This window comes from Oncorhynchus mykiss, chromosome 17, assembly GCF_013265735.2.
Source record: "Oncorhynchus mykiss isolate Arlee chromosome 17, USDA_OmykA_1.1, whole genome shotgun sequence".
Lineage (NCBI taxonomy): Eukaryota > Metazoa > Chordata > Actinopteri > Salmoniformes > Salmonidae > Oncorhynchus > Oncorhynchus mykiss.
This window is the reverse complement of record NC_048581.1, coordinates 80,655,988-80,670,362: the sequence shown is the minus strand read 5'-3', so window position 1 is coordinate 80,670,362 and position 14,375 is coordinate 80,655,988. Positions and strand designations below refer to the sequence as shown.

The 14,375-nt window shown below is 43.0% G+C and overlaps 1 protein-coding gene across 3 annotated transcripts in view; it reads right to left on the bottom strand.

Annotated features, from left to right (window-relative positions):
* The window catches only part of uba7 (ubiquitin-like modifier activating enzyme 7), a 71,730-nt gene that overhangs the window by 4,563 nt on the left and 52,792 nt on the right, over nucleotides 1-14,375 (bottom strand). For all 3 annotated transcript variants that reach the window (XR_005037088.1, XM_036950742.1, XM_036950741.1), the window contains one exon: nucleotides 1,373-1,474. Coding sequence is in view for 2 of the 3 variants with exons in the window: in XM_036950742.1 (XP_036806637.1) it covers nucleotides 1,373-1,474 (102 nt within the window). In the remaining variant the exon portion in view is untranslated. The remainder of the gene's footprint in view (nucleotides 1-1,372; nucleotides 1,475-14,375) is intronic.

Sequence of the window (14,375 nt, the reverse complement as noted above, 5' to 3'; positions counted from 1 at the left end):
AGATGATTAAACAGCATGATCATTACACAGGTAATGGGGACAATAAAAGGCCCTCGAAAATGTGCAGTTTTGAGTCAGCGTAGAATTGGCATGCTGACTGGAGGAATGTCCACCAGAGCTGTTGCCAGAGAATTGAATGTTCATTTCTCTACCATAAATCTCCTCCAATGTCGTTTCAGAGAATTTGGCAGTACGTCCAACCGGCCTCACAACCACAGACCACGCATAACCATGCCAGCCCATGATCTCCACATCCAGCTTCTTCACCTGCGGGATGGACTGAGACAAGGCGCCTTGACAGCTGATTAAACTGTGGGTTTGCACAACCGAAAACAGTCAGAAACCTTCTCAGGGAAGCTCATCTGCGTGTTCGTAGTCCTCAGCAGTCATAACCGATTTCAGTGGGTAAATGCTCTCCTTCGATGGCCACTAGCACGCTGGAGAATTGTGCTCTTCATGGATGAATCTTGGTTTCAACTGTACCAGGGAGATGACAGACAGCGTCGTGTGGCGTCGTGTGGGCGAGTAGTTTGCTGATGTCAATGTTTTGAACAGAGTGCCCCCATTGTGGCGATGGGGTTATGGTATGGGCAGGCATAAGATATGGACAACGAACACAATCACATTTTATTGATGGCAATTTGAGTGCACAGAGAAACTTTGACGAGATCCTGAGGCCCATTGTTGTGCCATTCAACCGCCGCTATCACCTCATGTTTCAGCTTGATAATGCATGGCCCCATGTCTCAAGGATCTGTACACAATTCCATGGCCTGCATACTCACCAGGCATGTCACCTATTGAGCATGTTTGGGAGCCTCTGGATCGACATGTACGACAGCATGTTCTAGATCCCACCAATATCCAACAACTTTATACAGCCATTGAAGAGGAGTGGGACAAGATTCCACAATCAACAACCTGATCAACTACATGCGAATGAGATGTGTCACGCTGCATGAGGAAAATGGTGGTCACACCAGATACGGACTGGTTTTCTGATTCACGCCCCAACCCTTTTTTTTTAGGCATCTGTGGCCAACAGATGAATATCTGTATTCCCAGTCATGTGAAATCCATAGATTAAGGCCTAATGAATTCATTTGAATTGACTGATTTCCTTATATGAACTGTAACTCAGTAACATCTTTGAAATTGTTGCATGTTGCAGAAGCCTGACCATTGCATATATTTGTGCTCTGAGTGTGTGCAGCATCTGGCAATGTTTGTTTGAAAATGCATGCATACAATGCGTAGCTCTGTGTAATATGTATAACAGTGCGAGGCATGCAAGCTAAAACACGTTTCTATGATTGAGATATACAGTGCCAAACATGGCCTTGGCTGAGTAATAAAAGGGAGGCTGAGATACCTTGATGTGTAGCAGCAACTCTCCCAAGGTCATTTCCTGTCCACGGTCACATCTGCCATAAACCAGGAAGTCATCCCACAGGGAGTACTCCTTTCCTGCAACCTGCCGATAGACACAAAACACACAATCAGAACACCTGTCACATCACACACACTAAATCGGTCAGGAGAGAGGGAGCACGGTCTAATATCTTCCCAAAACAATAACAACTGGTTAATGGTCAACATCAGACTAAGCTCAGCAGTGAGATCAGAATTCAACTAGTTACTCAACATTTTCAACAAAACAAAATAAGACAATGTGAAATGAAAAATGTATTTCAAACATTCCTCACTACACTGGAGGAACCCGGGGCCCATGTCTGTCTCCACTAGGAGAGCAGTTAGGCCAGGGCTCTCCAAACCTGTTCCTGGAGAGCAAGCTGCCCTTCTGTAGTTATAACTAGCCTGATCCAGTTACTGTAATTATTAGAATCAGGTGCGCTAGATTAGGGTTAGAGCGCAAACCCACAGGGCAGTTGCTCTCCAGGAACAGGGTTTGAGATCCCTTCCCTAGACACAGCCAGGTCCGTCTAGAGCCCAAACACAGACTCCTCTGGAGTCACAGGGTGCTTGAATATTATATCTTACATGGGGAGAATAAACAGGAGGGCATAAATTAAAGTCCACACCTCTCTGAATATGAATCTGTGAAATAACAGCATAGGAACTTTCCAGAAGCCTGGCCAGACAGCAGATCAAATAGCAGTAACAGTAAGGGGCTTTAGTCAAGACTTTTAGGGGACAATTTTTCTTCAGTGTTTTCCTGAATCAATGTGTAACATATATTTATGTATATACAGTGCATTTGGAAAGTATTCAGACCCCTTGACTTTCTCCCCATTTTGTTACAGCCTTATGCTAAAATTGATTAAATTATCTACACACAATACCACATAAATGGAAATATTACATTTACTTAAGTATTCAGACCCTTTACTCAGTACTTTGTTGAAGCACTTTTGGCAGCGTTTACAGCCTCAAGTCTTCTTGGGTATGAAGCTACAAGCTGGCACACCTGTATTTGGGGAGTTTCTCCAATTATTCTCTGCAGATCCTTTCAAGCTCTGTCAGGTTGGATGGGGAACGTCCAGGTTGCTGGAGGGTTTTCATCAAGGATCTCGCTGTACTTCCCTCTGTTCATCTTACCCTCGACCCTGACTATTCTCCCAGTCCCTGCCTCTGAAAAACATTCCCACAGCATGACGCTGCCACCACCATGCTTCACCGTAGGGATGGTGGCAAGTTTCCTCCAGACGTGACGCTTGGCATTCAGGCCAAAGAGTTACATCTTGGCTTCATCAGACCAGAGAATCTTGTTTCTCATAGTCTGAGTTCTTTCGGTCCCTTTAGGCAAACTCCAAGCGAGCTGTCATGTGCCTTTTACTGAGGAGTGGCTTCCGTCTGGCCACTCTACCATAAAGGCCTGGTTGGTGGAGTGCTGCAGAGATGGTTATCCTTCTGGAAGGTTCTCCCATCTACATAGAGGAACTCTGGAGCTCTGTCAGAATCACCATTGGGTTTTTGGTCACCTCCCTGACCAAGGCTCTTCTCCCCGATTGCTGTTCGGCCAGGCGGCCAGCTCTAGAAAAAGTCTTGGTGGTTCCAAACTTCTTCCATTTAAGAATGATGGAGGCCAATGTTTCCTTTGGGACCTTCAATGCTGCAGACATTTTTTGGTACCCTTCCCCAGATCTGTGCCTCAACACAATCCTGTCTCAGGGCTCTACCGACAATTCCTTTGACCTCATGGCTTGGTTTTTGAGCTATATAGACAGGTGTTTGCTTTTCCAAATCATGTCCAATCAATTGAATATACCACAGGTGGACACCAATCAAGTTGTAGAAACATCTCAAGGATTATCAATGGAAATAGGATGCACCTGAGCTCAATTTTGAGTCTCGTAGCAAATGGTCTGAATGTTTGCCCGTTCATAAAAAGACTGTTTCTAAGTCTGGTTGTTGAACTGGAATAGTTTAGTCAGACCAGGGGATACAGGCAGGGTGGAAAATACAGATGTACTTTATCCTGTCCACAAGCTCAGCTTCCACTCCCCAAACCCTTCTTTTAGATATCACATATTCAAGAGGAAACACAAGTGTTGAAACACAACAGAAGACTTAATGTAAGTCAAAGTATCATTATAAATGTTAGGCTACGGGAGTAATTATTGAGCTGTGTACCAAACACAGATCATGTCATCAATGCATCCAGAATGCAACACTAACGCCAATGAGCCCTGTGCACTCTCATGTTACGTTTACACCAACAGAAGGAGTGGCTGTCTGACACAAAGCCTGTTTAATAGGAGTACGGAGAAATTACCAGAACATAGAGCTTCTGTCAGTATCCTACTGAGCTATATGACGCTAAGCTCTTGGTGTGACTCCACCATCATCCTTAAGGTGTGCTGGCTAGGTGACCTCTGGTTTTATACCCTGATTACACCAGGCACTACATCTAGCGATCAAACCACCAGAGACCATCCATTTTCAATGGTTGGGAGGATACACAAGGACACATCCAGCGACTATGATCTCAGAAGCCAGAGTTCAGAAAGTCCCAAGTTTATGCAAATGAGCAGCGACACAGGTGTATAATAACCAATCGGAGAAGGGAGTCTTGGTAGCTAGCTTTGACTCTATGCTAGATGACGTGATGTTATGCATGCTGTTTGGAAGATACACATACAAAGCGAGAACTTGAAGATTATTTTCTACTTTGTAGCTTTTGGTATAACTGGGCCGTAAGTGGACAAGAAGGAATGGTGATCCCAGAGAGGATCATACCGCAATGGCCTCTAACCCAAACCACTGTTTATCTCTATAGGATCAATCCCAGTAGTCCAAACATAGACCAAGAATGCTTCATCTTCATGATCCAGTTAAAGCTCAGCTAACATAAACATTCCTGCTCCTCTGGCCACCGGACTGACATTACACTCCAGTGGCCTCACATGACCCATCTGTTTACCATCAACATCATAATCCTCTCTCCGGCTCCATCTGCACGACCGAGGGAAAGTGTCACGTCACCTGACCACGGCTCTGCCAGGGTTCCTCACTCCCAGGAGAATGTGTCAAAATATGTAACTTTTTGGGCCTAACCAACGCAGGATCTGTCTGGGGGTTTTGTGACAGATGAAAATTTGGCCTGAGACACCAATAACAAAACTAGAACAGAACCTGTGTCCAATTATCTGTGCTTCAGCAGCCAAGAGGAACGGTCAGAGAGTATCTTACAGTCTACTGTCTACTCCCACTGCCTGCCTGGTGGGGATAGAGTTCTGCAGACACACTCACAGCCTTCTACTCATATGGTCTTATTGGGTGTGTAGCTATAACCAGCAATGATCAAACAATGGGAGACGAAGGCATCATGGAATCTAACCCATCACCACATACTAAATGAAGATTAAATGAAGATGTCAAATGATGTTGCTGCAGAGAGGATATGTTCCACTGCTGTACATCAGACAGTGGGTGACAGTGTTTGGTAGTAGCAGTGGTTTTGGGTGGATGGCAATGTTTGCCATAGTTAGGAGAGTTACATTATGCATTTTGGCATTGCCAGTTTTGGAACAGAGAGGTTGTCTTTGCCAAAAAAGAGAGATTGTTTGAACTCTATAAAAACACAGATGTGAGACTTTGTCGTCTTTGTGAAGAACTGCCTTGTTGAGGCTTTCAATAGAGATGGATCAGAGCAATGTTTGTAATTAAGGCCTTTGTGTAGATTGTTCAGAATATAAACTAGGCTATTTTTATTTCTCCCTCCCTCTCTCACAGGCCTTTCCAGGAACTCCACAAGGAGCCTTCAGCCAATCGGCCGCCCAATCAGACTGTATGTGGCCACGTGTGACGTCATCCCCTCACCACCTCAGAGGGTATAAACATAAGCAAGAACGGTGGAAGTTAGAACCAAAACCGGCTGCTGCTGGAAACAATTACAAGGCTTATAGACTCCTCTCTTAGACCCCCCACACCCCATCCAATGTTTCTTTGTGTTTGAATTCCTATAATAGAATACACAATCATCCCCACAGAACTATAAACTAAAAGAAAGGAACCCAAAATGGTGGACAACAGCCTCTGCTTTGATGGCTCCAATAATGTCACACATCTGAGGGAATGTTCAATAAGGAAACCAACAGAAAGCCTGACGGCCTCCCCTTACTGGTGATGCATAATGACAGGCTTTGTTGGTAATTAAGTTATAACTTTCTTGAATCCTAATGGGTTAAAACTCTCGCTTGGCCAATCAGACATCATAGTGAACGTCTAGGCCCACAGGGTCTTAAAGCTAGCTGAGACATCAATGGTTAGGTAAACCCCAAAACTGTCAGAGTATTGTGCTCAGAAGGGACACTGCTTGGCTGCCACCCAAAGAGCAGCAATCCATATAAGGTCTTATGTCAGCACTATATACCAACGAGGGTGGATCTACAGAATAAACAGAGGACCGATGGTGGACAAGAGTGTGCTGTTCATGTCAAACACTGGCCCTCTGGAGTTTGTCCTGAGGTCTACTCTGAGACAGTCAGTGCAAAGCTGTTTAGAACCCGATCTGGCTGGTGAGTAGAGATGTATGAGGAGACAGACAGACAGACAGGCAGGCAGAGAGAACGACAGACATAAACAGAGAGAGACAGACAGAGAGAGAGAGCGATAGACGAGACAGGCAGACAGGGACACACAGGCAGACAGACAGAGACAGGCTGACAGATAGAGACACTCACGGACAGCATATGGCCCATGTGGAGTACAGTCTCTGTTATGGACACGTGCATGTTTTCGAGCACAGCAAACATTCTCATCTGCTATCCACATATCAGAGCCTGCATTATTGCTGGGGCTCTCTACTCAAACACAGAACACCTGAGTATCAGTGTATGTATATCATAGGATTATTCACATACATACAGTGGGGCAAAAACGTATTTAGTCAGCCACCAATTGTGCAAGTTCTCCCACTTAAAAAGATGAGAGGCCTGTACTTTTCATCATAGGTACACTTCAACTATGACAGACAAAATTAGAAGAAAAAAAAATCCAGAATATCACATTGTAGGATTTGTTATGAATTTATTTGCAAAATATGGTGGAAAATAAGTACATACACATCAAAACTTCAGAGGAAGAAACATTACAACATTATCTATGCTTTCAAAATGTTGGCCTTCAAGTGCATTTCTCCCTTCATAAAGTACTACTGTACTCTCTCTAACCATCTATGAGTGAGAGGGGCGCCACCAACTGATATTGTAAGATAGATAACCATGATCAGAAGTGTGTCCCTCTCCCAGACAGACATGTTCCTCTCAGATTGAGGCAGCTCCCCCTCTCTGTCAGGATGTCCATTTGAACACACTGCCACTGTGCTGTTAGGCGTCTCCTCTCCATTCTGGCAGGAAGCTGGGTGAGACATCCACTGAGGCTCCATAGCTACTTCCTGAAGAAAAGGAAACCAGGCTGTGGTGGCTTTCAGGACAAAAACGGACAGAAACTGAGGTGTCTTTGTGAGACGCAGAGTATGTGAACGGATGATCTCTGCATTTGTGTTTCCCACCGTGAAGCATGGAGGAGGTGTGATGTGTGGGGGTGCTTTGTTGGTGACACTGTCAATGATTTATTCAGAAGTCAAGGCACACTTAACCAGCATGGCTACCACAGCATTCTGCAGCGATACACCATCCCATCTGGTTTGCGCTTAGTGGGACTATCATTTGTTTTTCAACAGGACAATAACCCGACACACCTCCAGATTGCGTAAGGGCTATTTGACCAAGGAGGAGAGTGATGGAGTGCTGCATCAGATGACCTGGCCTCCAAAATCACCCGACCTCAACCCAATTGAGATGGTTTGGGATGAGTTGGACCGCAGAGTGAAGGAAAGCATGTGGGAACTCCTTCAAGACTGTTGGAAAAGCATTCCAGGTGAAGCTGGTTGAGAGAATGCCAAGAGTGTGCAAAGCTGTCATCAAGGCAAAGGGTGGTTACTTTGAAGAATCTCAAATATAAAATATATTTTGATTTGTTTAACACTTTTTGGTTGCTACATGATTCCATGTGTTATTTCATAGTTTTGATGTAGTCACTATTATTCTACAATGTAGAAAATAGTAAAAATAAAGAAAAACCCTTGAATGAGTAGGTGTGTCTACATTTTTTGACTGGTACTGTATATAGTCCACAACCCTTTACCAGACAGACAGATAAGACACACACACACACACACACCTCACTCTGCATCCAGGCGAAGCCAGACATAAAACAGGGGGAAATAGAACAGCCTTTCATTAACAGACCGGACACATGGTCTAATGAACAGCAACACACACTTAGTATGACAGATAACAGAGCTCAGTGATAGACGAGATCCAGAAATAGCAACAACCCCTGACCGCAGATATACTGTACATGTTAACTAAACACATAGCTACACAGGAAGTTCAGGGAGCAGGGGTTCGCAGCGAAGCTAGGGGGAGTTCTGCCATTGAACCACAGCATTGGAGAGATAAAGCAACCAGAATGGACCTGACTAAGTCCCTGTCGAAGAGGACAATCGTGTGTGTTGGTCATTTTGAAAATGCCACATTTTCTAGCTGCTAGCTGTGGTACTGGGGCTGTAATCATGATGTAAGGCAGCAATCTGCCCTTTCACACAATGGCCCATTTTCCCAGGCAGGAACTGGTTCAGGGAGATAATCTTGATAAGTCCTCCTTCCTGCAGGGTGCTGCATCGTAAGAAATGGCAATTTCACACTGTAGACACAGCAACAGAGCCTGGCTAAAATTCAAATTAGAAACCAAACCATGAAAAAAAAATGGTATTGTATGCTCTGCATGAATGGATTCAACATGTGCTTTAGAGGAGACTGATGGGGTACAATCAGTGTTCTTTTAGATCATACCGTTATGACAGTAATCCATCCTGTTTTCACCCTCATCTCTTTCTGTAGTCTTCCTCTTTCCTTTCATAGCCTCAAATTAGAGAGAGACAGCTTTCACATTTTCAAATATCCTCCTCACACCCGGCCAGAATGTGACACAGGTCCAGGAAATACCTCTCTCTGGGCAGCTCGCTCTTTCGAATGACAACAGCAGTGAAACCAACTAAATAAGTGAACAATCAATTTCCTCTTGTCCCCGTTGAGTGCATCATGGCAGTATTACAAACCCTCCACTGACGTCCTATCTACGTCACACTGAAACCACACAGGGCATGGCTGACTGTGATGCAACCCATGTGTCTAAATATCAATAACTGCCAGCTGGGTCACCACAGTGTCACAGGTGTTTACTACATGCTACCTCTGAAAGTGGTGTAGTAGCTTGCCAATTGTGATAATGCAGAGATGCACTTGTTTGTTTTAGATTGAATTGGTGGTTGTGTTGTGCATCTACAGCCTGGGATGATATTGATCATGATTCCAACAGGAGTACTGCAAGGAGGCAGATGGCAGCCTAAAAGCCTCAACGTCCAAAACTTCTCCACCCTCTACTCTCTTAAGGCGTCCGCATACATCGGCTAGGCGAAGCGAACATCTATACTTTCATACCCGTAAAGTATGAGAAAAGAGGAAAACAAATGGGCAAACTGTGCATGAAAACTAATCGTCTCTCGTTAAATGACAAACACTTAACGTTCCCATTTCTACTAGGAGTAGTACTGTTGACCAATCACAGACAAGGCGGAGTACACTTAAACCCTCACGCAAGAAAGATACCAAATATTATGAAGCAAACAGACCTAGACTACGATCCAATAAATACGTCCACTTTACACTGATTCTAATTCTGTGAATTAGCATTCATAGAATTAGAATGAGTGTCAAGTGGCCATAAGAAACACACCCCATAGTTGACAGTGTCTGTCAGAGCAGAAACTATACCATTGTAACGATCCTCTTCGTCTGATGAAGAGAAGTCAAGATCGGTTCAAAACGCAGCGTGGTAAGTGTCCATTTTAATATTTATTTTAACACTAAGACAAAATAACAAAAATAGACCAACACGAAACAGTTCTGTCTAGCGCAGAACACAGAGACAGAAAACAACTACCCACAAACACAGGGATCAGGCTACCTAAGTATGGTTCTCAATCAGAGATAACGATAGACAGCTGCCTCTGATTGGGAACCATACCAGGCCAAAAACAGAAATACAAAACATAGAACAAAACATAGAATGCCCACCCCAACTCACGCCCTGACCAAACCAAAATAGAGACAAAAAAAAAGGAACTAAGGTCAGGACGTGACAACCATGCAGTCCAAGAGAAGACTCACAGCTGTAATCGCCGGCAAAGGTGCTTCTACAAAGTATTGACTCAGGGGTATGAATAATTAAGTAAATTAAATATTTCTGTATTTCATTTTCAATACATTAGCAAAAATTTCTAAAAACATGTTTTCACTTTGTCATTATTGTGTGTAGGGGAAAAAAACGAGTTAATCCATTCTGAATTCAGGCTGTAACAACAAAATGTGGAATAAGTCAAGGGTTATGAATACTTTCTGAAAGGACTGTGTTTGATGCTGTCTGTCTGTAACGTTGCATATTGTATTTCCCCTGGTTCTATTGATCCACTCCTATTGCAACAGGAAGTCACATCTATATTGTCATGCAATACTTAATAGAATGATGTAACAACAGTAACACCCCGGTGTTGTTATGGATAACCAGGGCTTCATTAGCCCTCATCTGATGTTCAATACGTGTAAATAGTACATGCTGCAGGCATATTTGGCCCTAGAGACCCACAGTCAGTGTGACATTTGACCAATCAATGCATGGCACTGTATTGATTCTAGAGCAGCTAGCAAGCTAGGAAGATCAGTAGAATGGACTATAAATTAGATGACTGTTGCAGAACATAAGATCAGTAGAATGGACTACAAATGAGATTACTATTCCAGAACATAAGATCAGTAGAATGGACTACAAATGAGATTACTATTCCAGAACATAAGATCAGTAGAATGGACTATAAATGAGATTACTATTCCAGAACATAAGATCAGTAGAATGGACTACAAATGAGATTACTATTCCAGAACATAAGATCAGTAGAATGGACTACAAATGAGATTACTATTCCAGAACATAAGATCAGTAGAATGGACTATAAATGAGATTACTATTCCAGAACATAAGATCAGTAGAATGGACTATAAATGAGATTACTATTCCAGAACATACGATCAGTAGAATGGACTATAAATTAGATGACTGTTGCAGAACATACGATCAGTAGAATGGACTATAAATGAGATTACTATTCCAGAACATAAGATCAGTAGAATGGACTATAAATTAGATGACTGTTGCAGAACATAAGATCAGTAGAATGGACTACAAATGAGATGACCGTGCTAGAACATAAGAACTGTCCTAGAGGAACTGCTGAGCATCAGGACTGCTCAGGGCCTCTCTACCGTAGGCCTCACGTCTCTGGCTTTAGGCCCAAACTCCCACAGACCGCAGTGGGAAACATGTAAGCATTAGCAGTAGCATTAGGAAAACGCTCAAAAGATACACACAACCTCAATTAGGAGGAAATGACTAACCAAGTCTTAAGAGCAGTGTGTTGGGATAAATACCCAGGAGGCCTTGTGGTGGGGAAAGGAAGCGGTGAATATGTGTTAATCGCCTGTGTCTGGCTGCAAGGAGCCACTTTAGAGGGCTACAGTGAAACAGCCGTGGAACCACAAATCAGGCTGTGGAGCTAGAGGCGTCAGCAGAGCCTAGGGGCCATAGAAGACAGAGAAAGAGAAAAGAGAGGAAAACAGAGTGAAGTAAGTTAGATGGAATTGGCAGACAGGACAAGGGGAGACACACATGCATATGCATACTCTGCATACATGTCAATTCAACCACAGACAAACACAGCCCAGACAGGAAATGAGTTATCCACTAGGGCCTGGTGTGACACAGCAACAGGAAGTGTGTTCCTGCCAAACCCAGCCCTGACCTGCGAGGTGGTGCCCGCCTGACCCTCTCGCTTGACCTGTTCTCAGGCTGCCATGGTTCAGTGAGGACTGCGTTGGGGGGGGTCACTCCAGATCCAAACCATCTATCCCACCACACGTCGGCCCCATTCAGCCGAGCCACTAGTGTTTCTACATATGGTTCCATGTGTTATTCTGCTTGCTTAGAATACACTGGTGTTCTCCCTGGTGATTTGATATGATCGGAGGTTCTTGTTGCAGGTTTTGTAGCTTACATTACAAAAATCACACGTTAGGAAGGTGTGGGTGTAGAAATCATGCAAAATAAAGATTTCTTTGTCCTATCATATTGCATAACAACATGAAATCATATTTTTTCTTGGTCACAAACAACACCTTGTCCTATACGCACTGCAGGACTTCACCTTGGCCTATACGCACCCCGGGACTTCACCTTGGCCTATACGCACCCCGGGACTTCACCTTGGTCTATACGCACCCCGGGACTTCACCTTGGCCTCACGTTGTCTTCCCCTTCCATCTAAATTAGTTCCTACTTTCTACTTCATGAAGCTGTTGTTGACTGATTTGTTGACGGCCACCGAATGCCACTTTGTGACCCATACCGGAGATACTTCCCCTGTCAGTCACAGACAGCTACTCAACATTGTCCACTACTAGACCTATACAGACGGTGGACGAGGACGGTGTGTGGGACGTCAAATCTAGTCACCTTCGCAGGGTCTCATTTCATCTTGCATTGATAGCAAAATTAACTCACACCTATGCAAACACAAGAGTAATCACTACTGTATCACGTGTCACTGTGTCCATTTCAGTTTCAGAGAAGGACAGTACACAGTGGTATGTGTTATCATAAAACCAATATTAACATCTAACCAAATCTTCTGCTCACTGTCTTAGCGCAAATAATAACTTTTATGAGGTAAGGTTAACAGTGGTGCAGCCAAACTTTGGTAATAGCCACTGTGTAAACCAGTCTCTAATTTGAGGCCCAGAGGTCACAGTTGATTTATTTTATCATAGAAGTCACGGTAGGGAATAGGTATTCCCTTTTGACTGTGATTGGGAACCGTTCCCAAAGTCTATCTCAACAGTCACACTAGAGTCCTCTGAGCCAGTAGGTATCTGGACAGCAGTCCTCCAGGTGTGTTCTGACTGGTCCTCAGCTCTCCTCTTCTGACTAGCACGAGCACATGCTAGTTCACTTTTAATACATTTGCAAAAAAACATCTAAAAACCTGTTTTTATGGGGTATTGTGTCTAGATTGATGGGGGGAAAAAACAATTTAATCAATTTTAGAATAAGGATGTAACGTAACACAATTTGGAAAAAGTCAAGGGGTATGAATACTTTGCAAATGCACTGTACATATCCACCTATCATTCCAGTATCCCTGCACATTGTAAATATGGTACTGGAACTGACTGACCCTCTATATATTATGCTTACTTACTTTCTTCTGTTCTTCTTATTTGTATTTATTGTGTGTTTTTGTTCTACCTTGTGTTATTTTTAGTGTTACAATGTTATTGATTACTGCATTGTTGGGTTTAGAACTTGCAAGAAAGGCATTTCACTGTACTAGTGCATCAAAACTTGAAACCAACCACTGCATTCCACAGTATGAACCTCAGACAGTGCCTTCAGAAAGTATTCACACCTCTTGACTGTTTCCACAATATGTTTTGTTACAGCCTGAATTTAAAATGGATTAAATGTAGATGCTTTTTTGTCACTGGCCTACTACACACAATACCCCATAACGTAAAAGTAGAATTTTGTTTTTCAATTTTTTCACAGATTAATAAAAAATGAAAACCTAAAATGTCTTGAGTCAATAAGTATTCAACCCTTTTGTTATGGCAAGCCTGGCAATAATATTGTTTAACATGATTTTTGAATGACTACCTCATCTCTGTACCCCACACATACAATTGTCTGTAAGGTCCCTCAGTCGAGCAGTGAATTTGTAACACAGATTCACCACGAAGACCAGGGAGGTTTTCCAATGGTTCCCAAAGAAGGGTAGACCGGTAAAAATAATAAAAATATTGAATATCCCTTTGAGCATGGTGAACTTATTAATTACACTTTGGATGGTGTATCAATACAAAACAGTCACGACAAAGATACAGGCGTCCTTCCTAACTCTGCTGCCGGAGAGGAAGGAAACTGCTCAGAGATTTCACCATGAGGCCAATGGTGACTTTAAAACAGTTACAGAGTTTAATTGTGATAAGATAAAATTGAGGAGGGATCAACAACATTGTAATTTCTCCACAATACTAACCTAATTGACCGAGTGAAAAGAAGGAAGCCTGTACAGAAAAAAATATATTCCAAAACATGCATCCTGTTTGCAACAAGGCACTAAAGTAATACCGCAAAAAAATGTGGCAAAGCAATTCACTTTTTGTCCTGAATACAAAGTGTTATGTTTGGGGGCAAATCCAATACAACACATTACTGAGTACCACTCTACATATTTTCAAGCATAATGGTGGCTGCATCATGTTATGGGTATGCTTGTATTTGTTAAGAACTGGGGAGCTTTTCAGGATAAAAACAAAACGGAATGGAGCTAAGAACAGGCAAAATCCTAGAGGAAACCCTGGTTCAGTCTGCTTTCCAGACTGAACCAGTGGGAGATGACTTCACCATTCATCTGGAAAATAACTTAAAACACAAGGCCAAATCTACACTGGAGTTGCTTACCAAGAAGACAGTGAATGTTCCTGAGTGGCCGAGTTACAGTTTTCTATAGCAAGACCTGAAATTGATTGTCTAGCAATGCTTAACAATCAATTTGACAAAGCTTTTAAGAAACTTTTTTAGAAACAAATGATGAGCAAATGTTGCACAATCCAGGTGTGGAAAGCTCTAAGAGACTTACCCAGAAAGACTCACAGCTGTAATCACTGTCAAAGATGATTCTAATATGTACTGACTCAGTGGGTTGAATACATATCTAATCATGTAACTCAGCAGCT